A 16,073-nucleotide genomic window follows, 5' to 3' on the forward strand; every position below is an offset into this window, starting at 1 on the left:
TTACAATACCAACCATGCTCTTAGCGATCACATTTGTCTTTTACAATACCAATCATTTAGCAATCAGTCTTACTCTTACAATACTAACCACTTGGCAATCAGTTTTACTTTTACAATACCAAATTTAGCAATCATGTTTGTCTCTTATATACAATACCAGTCACTTGGTGAAATAACAAACTACATTAAAATAACAGCGGGAAGAGATAAAACACTAAAACTTTTAACTAAGAGCAGAAAAAAAACTGGACCTTCTTGCCAACAAATTCTACTGACATCATGACACCCCTTAGAGATAGATAACTGGTGTTCGTGAGGCAGGACGAACTCATCAACCAAAGTAAATATCATTAATCGTTTCATTAGGCGAGCACCGACAGGACTGGAGAGTGGAAACGTATTTGTACCGCAAGCCTTACTTCATTAAGACACAGCCAATACAAAGTCCTGTAATTAGATCGAACGTTTGTTCAAACAAACTCTGTTGGCCATTTCGTGTCACGCTTCACAAAAGCGAACAAAATTATATTTTTCTGACAAGAATGGAAATATTCAAATTTGTGAAAAAAGAAGGTAATTGTCTCTCTTATTCTAACGACATTGATTTCTTGAAAGATAAACATAGTCTTTTGGAAATGACAAAAAATAATAGCAAGACGTTTTTGATTTCATATAAAGCCATACAAGATGGAACAAACATTAGGAGTTAAACATTGAAATACCCTTTTCTCGACATGCATAAATGAAATTGACTTTTTGTAACTTTATGGAGAACAACACGTCAAAACATTTTAATAAATTATTCATTTATCTTAATAAGTGTTATTCAAACCATTGCACAGTCTGTTACAATCTTAGTCATGGCCTTATAGTTAGGACACTAAACCCGAAATTTGCGGGTCGCAGGACCGAACCCCGTCACACCAAACATGCTCACCCTTTCAGCCGTGGGGGCATTATAATGTGACGGCCAATCCCATTATTCGTTGGCAAAAGAGTAACCCAAGAGTTGGCGGTGGGTGGTGATGACTAGCAGCCTTCCCCCTAGTCTTACACTGCTAAATTAGGGATGGCTAGCGCAGATAGCCCTCGTGTAGCTTTGCGCGAAATTCAAAACAAACAAACTCTCGCATACTCTCGAATGCCTAGTTTATATGACACTCCCTTCACTGAACATACCCTAAGAACTATTCTGTAAGAACATTATAAGGTATGGTTTTCAACTAATTGGACTGTGGTCTGTAACGCATTTTCTTTTGGTAATGGCACAGGAGTTACAGATTAATAGAAAACCCAAACTACACTGATGTAGGAATACCTGTCAAAGTAGCAATCTGAATGATACTGATACAGAAGTACATGTTAAGGTAACAATCTGGAAGATACTAATACAGAAGTACATGTTAGGATAACAATCTGAAGGATACTGATACACAAGTATAAGGTAAGTATCTAAGTTATATTAATACACGCACGTGTCAAAATAACAAGTTAAATGATACTGATACACAAGTTCAAGGTAAGTATCTGAATGATACTAATACACACATAAACATAAAGGTAACACGTTGAATGATACTGATACCCAAATACAAGGATACTAACAAGCTGAATAACATTAATACACATGTATAAGGAATATTGAAATTTATAAAGGCTATATTATCCCGGTGAAGTTGTAAGAAAAGATGTTTTTAATTATTTATTTATTTGGAGCTAGTTGCTTTTCTTCACAAGTAAAGATAACGTTCGGAACACCTCAACTAATATTACACCAATTACAATAAGTTGAATTCGAATTTGTTCTCCAAACCCTGTCTTCAAAAATGTGGTATAATATCTGACAACAAGAGACACTGACATTTTAAATCTTTCTTGTTTCATACTAATTGATTAAGCATTGACACAAATGAAGATCCAATGCCTGGCATGACCTAGTCTCCTGCTTCGGTCATCAAATATCGCGATTGCAGCTTCTGGTTTCCGTAAGACTGCCAGCACAATCGTCGGGGTGAAGGAGTGTGTGAGCCGGCTCAAGGCTCAGCTGGTCCCGAGGGTCTAACTGGATTACGTCTCCCGCTGACAATCTGTCAGCACTTTGTAGAACACTGGGTGCTGGTTGTATCCTTCCACTTTCTACGATTTGCGCCTAACATCAAGGGAATTATTTAACTGGAATAAAAGATCTTTTGATTCTTCCAACCGGTAGAGAGAATCGTCGGATGCTGAATAACGGGTACCGTATGCCGTCTGTTATACTGGGGATCAGCCACACACAATAGCTCAATTAATAGGAAATCCACAAACACCGAAATCCAGTTAGAAGTTTATCTGATATTGGCTGAACGCTTCTAATAGCAACTTGTAGTGAAGCTAATAAAACTTTGTCGGATATTGTTTGTATCGGTTTCTCCAGAAGTTGGGAATATGTTTAGGAAGTTATTACATGTAAATCTAACTAAGAACGACACCTTGTTGTATAACAAACTTTCTAACGGCAAAAAAATGAGCCATCTAAAATACTTTTTTTAAATGCACTAACTATTTATTGATGGTATAGTGTTGTAAATCCAGTGTTTTACCTATTTTTCACGGTTTTTCTCATTGTCGTTACCAATACGTCCATTTCTGGTACCATTTATAGATTCTTGTCACTTTTTTTATACCAAAGTATATATTATAGGGTAAAACTACATGGTAAGTTTTCAAACTAAAGCGGGAGAACGAGAATAAAATTGCCAGCTTACTTTAGAATTTTCGCTACTCGTCTACACACTGCAGCGTTTTAATGCTCTTTTTTCAACGTAAAATAACAGCTTTGTTCAATCTCTTCATTTCATGTTTTTATTTACTCCTCTGTTATGACATATTATCGACTGGACATCAACAAATTTAAAAAATGCATTGAACCAGTAAACTGAGCGAACATTCTGAAGTTGTTATAGAAGCATATGCTGCTTAATTTCCTGTGTTTTATTTCCTTTTTTTTTTTTTTTGTTTGGGAGGGGGATTGGGCGAAACAGTAAACTGAGCATTTTGGCGTTGTAATGGAAGCATCTGCTGCTTAACCTTTTGTGTTTTATTTACCCTTTTGGGCGTTTAGAGAATTACGTATCGGGAGGTCATTCTTAAATGTGCAGCAGACGTTTTATGTCAATACCATATAGAAGGCCCATCTTAACCTTCTCAGTAACAATGACAGCATTATATATTATAATAGCTTCCGATCAGAGTTAGCTATGTGCTTAAAGCAAAACTAAAAATCAATCTGGCCATCAATATAGCTAATTAAACATACTTTTCTTACTTTTAAAGATTAGAATACATTCCTTCATCAGTTGGGGACCCTCACTGTTAACGACATTTTCGGCCGTAAACCCATGCACTACGAAGATCTTTTAGTGAAATTACTACAAAAAATCAAACATGATTTCAAAAATATAACAAACAGCTATATTCTTTTACAGTACATGAAACACAACATTTACTTATGTTCAAATTCAGTTTTCTATAATAGCTTTAATAATGAGCTATTTTACAAAACATTTTGCGGTATCTAACTTTACTAAGTGCTGACTGGACTATCTTAGAAACAAATTCTATGTTCCAAAGTTTATGGTCGTTTTCTCTATAGTATAATTATGTGGTATATCAACCTAACAACCAACAATATATTAAAATATTATGTCGTATGTACTTTCAATATATCTTCTAAGAAATAATTTAATACTTTTAACGCATCAATTTTTTATTGTCATGTTAACAAAACAGTATTAGCAAAACACCAGGGATACATTAGGTATCCATATTCAATGTTGTCTCAAAGTTCTGGACCATCAATTCATTACTGGGAAAGTTTTACCCTTTCTTAAGATAATTACAATTCCGTGGATAATAAAAATAAAAGTAAAAATAACACAAACCAAAAAACATGCTGTCCTTGTATGTTTGTTTGATATGATGGTAATAGGAAAATCCTTACTTATCCTATACGCCTGTCGGATATCTTATTGGTGTAATTACCCATATTGGGCCTATATTTCTAATATTTTTGTAATCAGTGGTGTACATAGCATGCCACAAGCCTCATAACAACAACATCTCACTTTTGACCACTCAATCTATAATTGTGGCTGTGTGTTAAACAACTGGTACGTATCGTACTCACTAAATCATCTATGCATGTATATGTGTGGGAGCAGGCTGTGCTATGAACCAGTGGGGTCCCAGGAGTAAGGTACATGTTTTTTTACTTTCATCCGGATTCCGTAGCAATGTTATGGCTGTTACCGTGGTATGTACGTCACTGATTAACATTATTGAAAATTACCCAGAACTGGAAACTGAGGAAATCGTGCTTTGTGCAAAATATCAGAATGAGTAAAAAAGTACAAACTTAAAACTGGTGAGACACAAAAATCCCGTTTACGATGTCGTAAGGAAACTATATTTTCCCCCTTAAGTAATAATTTGGTATGAGAAGTGCAACAGCTGGTTGAACCATCTAGAACTTACACACTATTATGTGGAACAGTGGCTGATTGACTTCTATTTAAGTCACAAAATGGTGTGAGTGCAACAGTTCGTTGAACCATCTTACACTTACACACCATTTTGTGGAACAGTGGCTGATTAACTTATATTGAAGTTATATAATGGTGTGGGTAGTGAAACAGTTCGTTGAACCATCTTACACTTACACACCATTTTGTGGAACAGTGGCTGATTAACTTATATTGAAGTTATATAATGGTGTGGGTAGTGAAACAGTTCGTTGAACCATCTCCAGCTTCACATCGCTCTGTAAACAGAGGCTGGCTGACATATATTGAAGTTAAAAAGTTTAGTGAGAGGAGTAAAAGCTAGGTTATTTGGATGTAAGCTGCACATTGCTATGAAAAGAACAGTAGTTAGTTAATTCAAATCAACATTGATGTGAGTTCACTTACAGTTGGTTTTTTCTCATCTCTAAATTCACAAAGCAGTATTAGATAAGTAACACTAGGTTGAATCATCACATACCGCTACGAGTGGAGTAAATGCTGGCTAACTTATTTCTAAGTAACATACCAATAGCAGAGGAGTAAATACTGGTTAGTTTATTTATAAGTTGCATTCCAGTATGAGAGGAGTAACAGGTAGTTCACTCACCTCCAAAGTCACATAGTGGTATGAGAAGTGTAACATTTGGTTGAATCATAGGTTACGGTCCTGGTATTGCAGGCGTAGCAGCTGGCTGACTCGTCGGTAGGTTACGTAGCGTTAAGAGAGGAATAAACGCTGTTTTACTTATTCCTAAGTTATACTGGTGATAGAGGAGTAACAGATAGTTGACTCATCTCTAAAGTTACATACCAGTATGAGAGATGTTAAAGCCAACTGACAACAGAATTCTTTAAAACTGTTATCCTTTATATATTATATACATGTACACATAATACCCATGTTGCCAACTTGCACAGTAATGTCGCCCTTTTCTCTGAGATGAGCACTGAAAAACTAATTTTTATCTCTGATTGACAACATTGACTTTACGTACAAACCGCTTATTTGCTGCTAGCTTACTTATATAGATGTCTAGAAAATGTATTAGAGTAGTTGCTATCTGAAAGTTAAACCGCGGTCGAAGTTCGTGCAGATAACTTAGCAGGTATTGTTTTGAATGTTGATGTGCTGACTTAACTTTCTCAAATGAATAAAATAAGCTAATTGGGCTTAGAAGGTTAAATATTAAATCAATCGAGTAAGCTGCAAAAGAGAAGAGGTAAATAATCTAGTATTCTTAATCTCGCTGATTTGTTGCTGCCAAATGACAGTTCATCTGTTGAAAACCTTCTAATGCTTAACTAAGTATATTTACATGTCAGAAAACGGCAAAGAAAGTTTTTTACTTCGGATACCATAACTACTTAAAATCAGATTTTACAACGCAGAAAGTATAATTTTCTGAACTTTACAGTAAAATAGACGTACAGTTCTTCATGCCAGTATCTTTAAATGCAAAGTCTTACATGGCATTTCATATACGAAACTGCACGTCAAAAGAAGACAAACTTTGTGGTAAGTTTCTTTTCACTTAATTCACTGTTCTAAGCCCAGAACTAGGAAATTACTCTTACAATATACTAAACGATTTTTAGACAATCACAAAACTACCTATGTCCATGAATATCATTAAACAGTGTGAAAAATAGTGTGTTTTTGCAAAAAGCAGATATTTAAATAGATTTCTCACATATTAGCTAGGATTAATATTTGACTTGTTTTATAACAAACTAATCAATCTTTATGATCAACAACATGATTAATGACGAAGATTTCGCTCCTTAGCCCAACGGTAAGCTTAAAAGCTTATAACAGCATAATCAGCTCATTGTGCTTCAATCAAACCAAACACATTTGTTTGAGCATCGAAATTCTACTAATAAGGCCGTTTATCTCGTGTTCCTACAATCATAAATATAAATTGTATAATTTTGAGAAAAGTGTGTTTGTTTCAGAATGTTTACTCAAAGCTACACAAAGAGCTATCTGGACATAATCGTCTTTAATTTTGAAATGGTACGCTAGAGGGAAGACAGCTAGTCAACAGCACTCACCTCCAACTTTAGATATACTTTCATATAACCACATAATGAGATTTGACCATCATCCTTATAATGCACCCACGGGTACAAAGTGTGTAAAAATATAATTTGTTTCTTTATTTACGGCACCGGGACGCGAACAATTGACTTGTACTTGAAGGGATGAGAAATTGAAAGATATAACAACAAAATATTATTAACAGGGTGAAAAAAAAACAATAATATTGTTGACAAAAATACTAATGAAAGGTAAAGCAAGAAATGTTACTAACAGAAGTAAACAAGTGTTTTAAAATGGGCGCCACAAAAATAAACTTTCTCTGATTATTGATAGTATAAAGTAACTATTGGCATAATGTGTGCTAATGTTCTTCATAACAGTATGTGTGTGTGCACTGGCCAAAAATAATAAACTAGTGTTATTGGTAGAATAAAGCAACTATTGCCACAATGTGTACTATAATGTTCTAAATGTCAGTGTGTGTGTACTGGTCGAGAGGAAACGAACAAGCGTCATTGGTAAAACAAAGAAATTACTGCCACAATGTGTTCTAATGTTCAGCATGCTAGTGCCTATACTGGTTCGTTAAGAAAGTGAACTCAGTGCATAGACAGTTTTAATTTTTATCGTTGTTCAAAAAAGTGTGATATTAAAATAATATACTATGTCAGCAGTTCTTTAGATAGAACATACTGTAACAAAATGTGATATTTGGTTCTATAGGTAGGACATAGTGTAACACAAATATAATATGTGTTTCTATAGATAGGACATAGTGTAACAAAAAGGTGATATGTGGTTCTATAGATCAACATACTGTAAGAAAAAGGTGACATGTGGTTCTAAAGATAGAACATACTGTAACAAAAAGTAATATGTGGTTTTATAAATAAAACAACTGTAACAAAATTGGAATACTGTGTCCCTCGGCGATGCTTAATACCAAAACACCATCAAAGCTTTTGATTGAAGTATTAAAGATAACAACAACAGACTACACTTTGATTCCTTTGCTTTATTAACTAAACTTGCTGTAGAGATGTCTGTGAATAGTTGTCGAACACTCGGTGTTTTTCTTGACACTGTTCAGTATCCAATCTGAGAATTTCCACTGTAACTTCTTTACGATCGTGCACGACTTCGCTCAGCTGATTTTTGACAAGTTTGGGATCCAGAAACGCTGCGATTTCTAGCAATCAGTTTTTCTTTTATCAAGTCACATAGTTAGTTTAGGGCAGCTCCAACATGATGTCTGCTATCAAATATTCCACGCATCAGCCAGCACGTCACTGCAAGCGTGGGTAGCCTGATGCTCGGGTTCGTACATACACAAAGCAAGGAGGGACTGCGTGAATGGATGCGTGCGGCAATCGATGATGGTAAACATCGGGACCGAGCTGGAATTGCTCGATCCGCTTTTCCTATGCAGCGCTCACATCCACTTCTTGTTTACTTTGTACTTACTTGAAGCTTGGAAACAGGTCTTATTTGATTTTCACGTAGCTTTGCACGTTTGCACTTGCGAATCCTCCCCTTCACGTTCGCTGCAAGCATGCTGTAACATTAGAGCCTATCTTTGCTTGTCATTTAAACAGTGTGACTAACGCTAAAAAAAAACCCAAAACATCAGTTGTAGCCTTTTCCCAAATGAAACTTCGAAACAGTTTATATCTAAATAAAAATTAAAACAATAAATGAAAAACGCCCTTACGTTGGAGGTATATTCCTTTCGCACGTAATTCGAATATAAAAATATCTATAGTTTTTAGTGCATTATGGTATAATGGCAATAATCCTTTGGGTAATTCAATATCATTTGTTGCGAGAAATTATTCGAGATGACCAATAGAAGAGTCTGCCTTTCTAATGCCAAGATAGAGATGACCAGTTTTCAGATATTAGGGTAGTCTTATTTTGAGGGATGCTTATTAACAAAACTATTTACTAATGACAAAGAAGGCTGAATATTTGATCCAAATATGGGTTGATAGCAGAGACGCCGACTTGTCCAGAAATTTGCGGCCTGGGACACTTCTTTCAATTTCTTTAAGGTCCGCATGGCCAGGTGGTTAGGGCGCTCGACTCGCAATCTGAGGGTCGCGGGTTCGAATCCCCGTCACACAAAACATGCTCACCCTTTCAGCCGTGGGGTCGTTATAATGTGACGGTCAATCCCACTATTCGTTGTAAAAGAGTAGCCCAAGAGTTGGCGGTGGGTGGTGATGACTAGCTGCCTTCCCTCAAGTCTTACACTGCTAAATTAGGAACGGCTAGCGCAGATAGCCCTCGTGTAGCTTTGCGCGAAATTCAAAAAACAAATAAACAATTTCTTTATCATTGTAATTAATGCGAAATAAACGTTACATATTCAAATTCAACAGATCTTCTTCAACATAATTACAATTAACACGATTCATTGCAGTTAAACTGACATAAAATCAAAACTAAAGTTAATTAAAGTTGCAATAAAAAGAAATCGCAAATAAATCACATATTAGGAAAATAATAAAACGTCACTGTAAATAAAAACAAATATCTACTCTTTACTTCTGAATGAGACGTGTTATCATCGAGGTTGATGAGTAGATGGAGTTATCCATTTATCCATAACTTATGGATAACATTTAAAAAAAAATTAAATGAATAACCTATTTCAATAATCTTTAACATAAAACTAGATGGCTAGCTACGATTTACTCATCCCTCTCAGCCATTCGCGGGATAACATTTGATAACATTCTTCATTTGAAAGAATCATGTGATGGCATTCATTCGCGGGGATGGATGGGATCGCTGTGTTAATACAACAATTAGTAGAAGGTCATTTACTTCATGCACATAGGCTTTAATTTGGTGGGACCATGTCCCTCCTCCGGAAATAAGTATTGAGGTGACAAATACTCCTTTGTCCCCGCTAACTTGGGACTTATTGTTGCTAGTAATTATAATACTGGAAGTTTTAACACGTGTTATTGATATATGTCTCATACAAAGACATGCAAGAATCTGATTTATGCTTCAGAAGCTTTTACTTCAACGAGTAAATATCATGCACAATATCATCTATTGAATTTATGATTTTTCTATAAGTTCACAGATACAATAGTGTTTCAATTCATAGATAATCTGTTCCACATAAGGTGGTTTCAACATGTCCTCGGTTTGGAAATACAAGTAGATATCACTCTAATTTTATGAAACTCGAACTCACCAGGAAAATGTATAAAATAAAACGGTCAGCATTTATTAACTAGCTCATTCGTCTCTTGTTTGTTTCAGAATTTGCGCCCAAAATATCGCAAAGGACAAATTGAGATGATAAACTAAAGGATGGTAGCTAGTCACAAGTACCCAGTACGAACTGTTGGGCTACATCTGTCTGACCTACGGCTCCAAAATGCGCATTTTTATTTGGTATTTTGTTTTTCGGGAGGGGAGGGGACAGAAAGCGAATCCTGAATCACAGGATAGAAATTCCAGACTTGTCAAACAGTTGTCCACATCAGGCTCACTAGGTTCTTGTCCAAAGTATTGAGGGTCGCGGGTTCGAATCCTCGTACCACCAAATATGCTCGTCCTTTCAGCCGCGGGGTCGTTATAATGTGACGGACAATCCCACTATTCGTTGGTAAAAGAGCAGCCCAAGAGTTGGCGTTGGGTAATCTTGACTAGCTGCCTCTCTTCTAGTCTTTAGGGACGGCTAGCGAAAATAGCCCTCGTGTATCTTTGCGCTAAATTCCAACCAAACCAATCGTAAAAAAATAATTTCACTAATATGTACGGGAGGAATTTTTGACAAAATGTATTTTTAAATATCTATCTTGTAATATATCTCATTAGCACATTACTGACCAAAGAATTTCTTGCAAAGAGTAATTTAAACCTAAGTAATCACTGAGAAATTTCAGCCGAAGATATACGTGTTATTATGCTTACTTACATTGTATACACTGTGTGTATTCAAACATTAGAAAAAATATCATTTGTAGTATCTCTTTCCGGAACATATGGCTGTAGCTTTGGTGAAGAGGAACCAACTTTATAGAAAATATAAGTTTGGAGACGGCTTGACTGGGTAATGAAGAAAATTTTTTTATAAACGTAAGACGTTTCGACAATATTATGTGGTACCTCAGGATGACATAATCTTATCGAAACGTCGTATTCCCCAGTGGGACAGAAGTAAGTCTACGGACTTGCAAGACTAAAATCCGAGGTTCGATTCCCTGCGGTGGTCACAGCAGATAGCCTAATGTCCCTTTGCTATAAAACACACACACACATACTTAATCGAAACGTCGTGTATTTATAATAAATTTTCTTCATTACCCAGTCAAGCAGTCTTCAAACTTTAATATCACTACAGAGTAAGAAAACAAAAATCATCCTTCAATGATCTAAATGTTTAAGAGCAAGAATTAAATATCACAAAATAACTGAAACCGTACATATATTTTATAATAAGAATATATGAAAAGCATATAAACGTTTATTTTGTAATATATCAAATATTATCTAAGAATCAATATACTCATTGAGAAAAAAGATAAATGTAAAACTTCAGATCTACTGAAACCAATAAACATAGAGAGCCTATACTATATAAAACAATCAGAGATGACAGAATTTTAAAAAAAAACCAAAACTCAAACGCTTTCGAATAGTTCACTATTCTTCTTCAGGAGAATATTGAGTATACTGTATTAAACAATGTACAATATCATCTATTAAACTTACAGACTTTTTCGCCCGTTGATAGATACAATAGTATTTCAATTTATAGTTTTTAAACGTATTAATAGCTAAGCTAATCAGATCCACGTAAGTTTATTACATCACGTACTCGGCTGTTTATCGCTTGAAACAGATAGCGGCTGATTTTGTGCAAACAGATCGGGAATTTTATATTCACTGTGATATCGATTTTATCTAATTTATCCAGGATATTTTCATGACAATTAAAATTATATAAATTTTTTGCCTCCCAAGTGGCACAGCGGTATGTCTACGGACTTACAACGCTAGAAATCGGGTTTCTATACCCGTGGTGTGCAAAACACAGATAGCCCGTTGTGTAGCTTTGTGCTTAATTACAAACAAACAATATTTTTTTTGTACTTCATTGATCCTTTGGGCTTTCATACTATTACGAATTTGGAATAGCATTGTTGTTAGATTAGGTTCAGAGATCTGTGACTATTATCATACGTAACCATAACTGACCCCTTACGTTGCTAGCAGGAAGTATAAAACTGAGATCTGTGACTTGATTGTTTCAGTTTGGAAGACTCGAAATGAGACAGGCGAGGGCCGAGTGCATATTAGCTTTTCTGTAAGAAGAATAATCAGATTAGGGTTCTGATATTCTGATTAATGACCCGCTTTTGAAAATAGATCACTATAGCATAAGTCCATCCTATTCTGACTCGCTACTTGAAAAACGCACGATTTTGTTAAGGAAATTTATCACTTTAGTCAAATAAGATGTTGAATAAGCAGTATTGTCTAGTCCGAATTTCTAGGATAACAGCAGCATATGTAACTCCTAAACGGGTTTTCTAAATGTTTCCCCAGGGAAGGCGTTGATACGGGAGGCACAGAGATGGGTTTAGGAGTAAATCCGTTACAATACGCCGGTCATAGGATTAATCTAAGCTGAATACTAAATGTGACAATCACAGTTTTCTAAACTATGGGGGGAGGTATTCATAACAGACAGTGAAACAAGTCATCTCACTCACCTCATCTCCCTTACATCAGCTACACCAGAATCCACTACTGGATAAGGTTTATCATTTTTCCCAGTAATGAGATGTAACGAACTAATACTAAGCCTAAAGCATTCGTTTTTCCACACCTGAGAGAATATGTCATAGACGTTTTCCTACGATGTCAAATTACGAGGAACTGTACTACCGGTCATATAAAACCGCGGTATGTTTAAAATATATTCGTTGGTTTTTAAGCTAATTGTAAGTGCATGAACCCTGTAAGTCTCTAGCTTGGCCATTTAGGACACATGTGCTTATGGTTCCGTTTAGGTAGAAAATCTGAAGTTCATAACAAGGTTTTATCAGTTCATTGTTTAAAAGTATTTAAAGGCTGCTTTACTGCTTATGTACAGTTTTTCCAGATCTGGTTCTCAGTGATAGAAACTTTTTGTAGGAGATTCTTTACGTGTCACTTTTCATATAATTAGAAACAATACATTCAAATCCTTAAGATACTAATAACTTGTCATAAACAGTCTAAAAACAAGAAAAACAGAACAATGGGAGTTGCTGTCAGTTAAACATTAATTAATCAAAAACAAGAAACTTGTTACTGTGATAGTTCTTAGCTACTTCTAAGCTAGTATGTTAGTTATATAACATAAATGTAAATATAGCCAAAGAAGCATCTACATGTAAATTGTTCTGATCAAAACGTGGATATTTAGTTTTTGACGTGAATATTTAGATCATAGAAATAGAAACTGAACATCTACATATAAATTGTTCAAATCGAAACGTGGATATTTAGTTTTTCACGTGAATATTTAGATGCATTTAAACAAATAGAAACTGAACATCTATATACAACTACTTCCTAAAATATCCATAATAAATTTACACAAAACAACTTTACGCTAGTAATCAACGAAAAAAGCGTTATTTATTCTAAAATAAGACATAAAACAAAAACAAGCTCTGCTTTGCCTTATGAATCTGAAAATGTATCTTGCTTTTAGAATAACTGTAGTGCGTGAATCTATTGTGTAATCTATGACATAAAGGATGCCTCGTTGTTGGATTGTTATAATTAAGTCTTCATGGTTTTACACGGATGTTGAAAAATTTTGTTAGCTGTTTGGTAAAGTTTCCTGCTTATAAACTAACTCTACGTTTTCTCATTTATATGTTTATTAGAACCTTAAAATATATCACAAACTAAACATACGTCCACGCGATCCTAATATTACTGTAAAACATTTGTTTCAATGAAACTCAAAGTCATCATTAGCTGTATATGTGAATAGAAACTAACATCAGTATGTAATATCAAAGTATGGTTTGAAGAAAAACAGATGCGATAAAAATAAATAGGAAGATTTTTTTTTAAAATAATGTAGAACCATAATTCCCCTTGAATAAAGCCTCCCTGTATCGAGATTTATTATCCTGTTTTAAAATAGGATGTATGCCATCTCATTTCTCATTATACCGATTAGGGTGTTTTTATAAACCTTGACATAAATGAAATTACGACTCTATTGCGTATGTTGCTAAACAAATCTCTGGTGTGTGAACAGCTTGAACTTTTGCGATTGATTGATTATTATTTCTACTTGATAGGATGGGGGGTATGTTAACTATTTAACATCTTAAAAAATATGGCATTGGTAAAGAAAGTCGAAATATCGATCAGAACTGGTTAGTTTTTGTTTTGTTTTCATTTTTATTTATCAGTTTTTCCAATGGTTACATTAGAATGACCTAAGCCAATCCACGTAAATAATTCTGAGACATTTAGTTAGGCTTACGCAAGTGTATTCAGCGTTTACTCTCCTTGTGACTTTTTAATCTACAAATAATGCCTCGGAGTTCTTCAAATGTCAAAAGAAGTAAGAAAAATGATTTATCTAAAACACCAATACTGTTCGATTTTATTTATTCGTTCTAGAAGAAGATATTCCAATCAGGGTTACGTTTTTGTTCTGCTTTTCTACCAGTAATCATTGTAAGTAAAACGTTATGTTAGTTTTTTTTTTATATTTCCATTTTCCTATCACTTAACTAGAAAGTAACATATACATGCTTTGCTGCACGTTTATAAAGTGTACACTTCGTTTTCAACAATCACCTACAAGGTTGATATTTTAATGAAATTGCTCTCTATCATACTTCAAGTTAATGACATCATTCAAATGAAAACGAATTGTCACGCATATCAAATTCTATTCAGCTTTAGGCCTAAAACGTCCACGGGTTCACCAGAAAGTATTAAAATAAACGATTGGCCTACGTAACTGCTATATTGATGTGGGCGGTTCCTATACTGTTGTACTAGAACCCGTAAAATACCACCCACTAATGTGTGACAAAGTCTGACCCGTCTAACTGTTGCGTGAGTGTTTTGCCATGAGGGCATGCTCTATTATATCACTTCATTTTACCCTTATTAGTTGTTTTACCCTAACGACTTACGAGCTATGCCCAGCAAATACAGCCGACTCAGTGGGTGCTTGGTCGATAAGCTCTCGTTCAGGAAAGTTTTAAGTGTTCTTTTGTCTGGTGCAGTTACGGGAACTTTTAAATGAATGATGTTTTCACCGCTGGGTCTCTTTCATAAACCGTTGTAAACATCTCCACTGCTAAATATACTACAGGAGTAATAGTTTCAACAAAGTTATATATATATACATACAAGAGCACTAGCGTGAACAAAATTACACACACATATATATAGGACAAAAAGCTTGAATAAAGTTGCATATATATATATATATGACCAAAAAATTGAACAAAGTTGCATATATCGGAGAATGCGCTTGCACTCTCTATGTAGAGACGGCACGGACTCTTGTATTAAACCAATACAAATGTCATCTAAATTTTCTTCTCTACAGGTCATCAGAAGCTAGATATGAAGAGCTACTTGACATAATCGCTCTATCTCCGGTGTATATGCCGCTTTTCAGCTATCCAGAGTGTCCCAAAGTCGATAACCGGTGAATTGCCAAGACGGATATTTCTTATTTTCGTTCATCATCATCTTTCTTCAACAGTCCTAGCGTCTACTTAGTTCTAGCAGTAACTGTAATCATCATTTCATAAAGCAAAACAGGCTTCATGATATTTGACTAACTATTTTATTATTATTATATGCAAAATTTATAAAGCTTTAGAATACACTTTATAACCTAGTGACCAACGTACGCCGTCTGATAAATAGTAGAAAAGCAAGTATTAGGGAAAAAATATCGCTAAATAAAAACGCTATGTAGGGCTGGCTACTGAAGTTTTAAAAAAGGAAGGTAAACATATCATTTGATTGGCTAATGATCACATAGCAGACTAAGCCGTCTCGACTTTATATGGATAATAAAATCCTACATTACTGGCTTATTCACTGTCAAAACAAACAGAACCAGAAGTTCCAATCGTAAAATGTTACTTTATTGTAAAATATTCATAAAAGGAGTATTCTCAATTTAACTAAAGGAAATATATAATGATGAAAGCTGAGATTCTCTTCAAACACCAAGCTTTCGATAGACAAAGTAGAGAAGCCAGTAGTATAGGGTTTTTATTCTTCATATCAAGTCGAGACGGCTTAGTCTTATATTTGATCGTTAGCCGGAACAACTGATATGTCCACTTCCATCCACATCTTGTTTGGTTCCTTTCTTTTTCAAGTTCAGTAGCCAGCCCAACATAGCTTTTTTTATTTAGCGATAATTTTGTCCTTTGATACTTGTATATATATATATATATATATATATA

At 34.8% G+C, this 16,073-nt stretch overlaps 1 protein-coding gene across 11 annotated transcripts in view; it reads right to left on the reverse strand.

The window, feature by feature from the left end:
• Positions 1-16,073, reverse strand: part of LOC111087030 — a 104,320-nt gene that overhangs the window by 75,508 nt on the left and 12,739 nt on the right. The window contains exons 1-2 of one of the 11 annotated variants that reach the window (XR_002611747.1): positions 11,258-11,269; positions 10,861-10,873 (exon numbers count right to left, since the gene is read on the reverse strand). The exons of 5 other annotated variants lie outside the window; for them this stretch is intronic. Coding sequence is in view for 2 of the 6 variants with exons in the window: in XM_022392181.1 (XP_022247889.1) it covers positions 252-363 (112 nt within the window). In the remaining 4 variants the exon portion in view is untranslated. Of the gene's footprint in view, positions 1-251; positions 459-1,861; positions 1,939-5,151; positions 5,516-10,860; positions 10,874-11,257; positions 11,270-16,073 lie in introns of those variants that run through there. 5 more of the 11 variants (XR_002611748.1, XR_002611750.1, XR_002611749.1 and 2 more) reach the window with 5 other exon arrangements.

The sequence above is a fragment of the Limulus polyphemus genome, unplaced genomic scaffold (genome assembly GCF_000517525.1).
Source record: "Limulus polyphemus unplaced genomic scaffold, Limulus_polyphemus-2.1.2 Scaffold1657, whole genome shotgun sequence".
NCBI classification, from domain to species: Eukaryota; Metazoa; Arthropoda; class Merostomata; order Xiphosura; family Limulidae; genus Limulus; species Limulus polyphemus.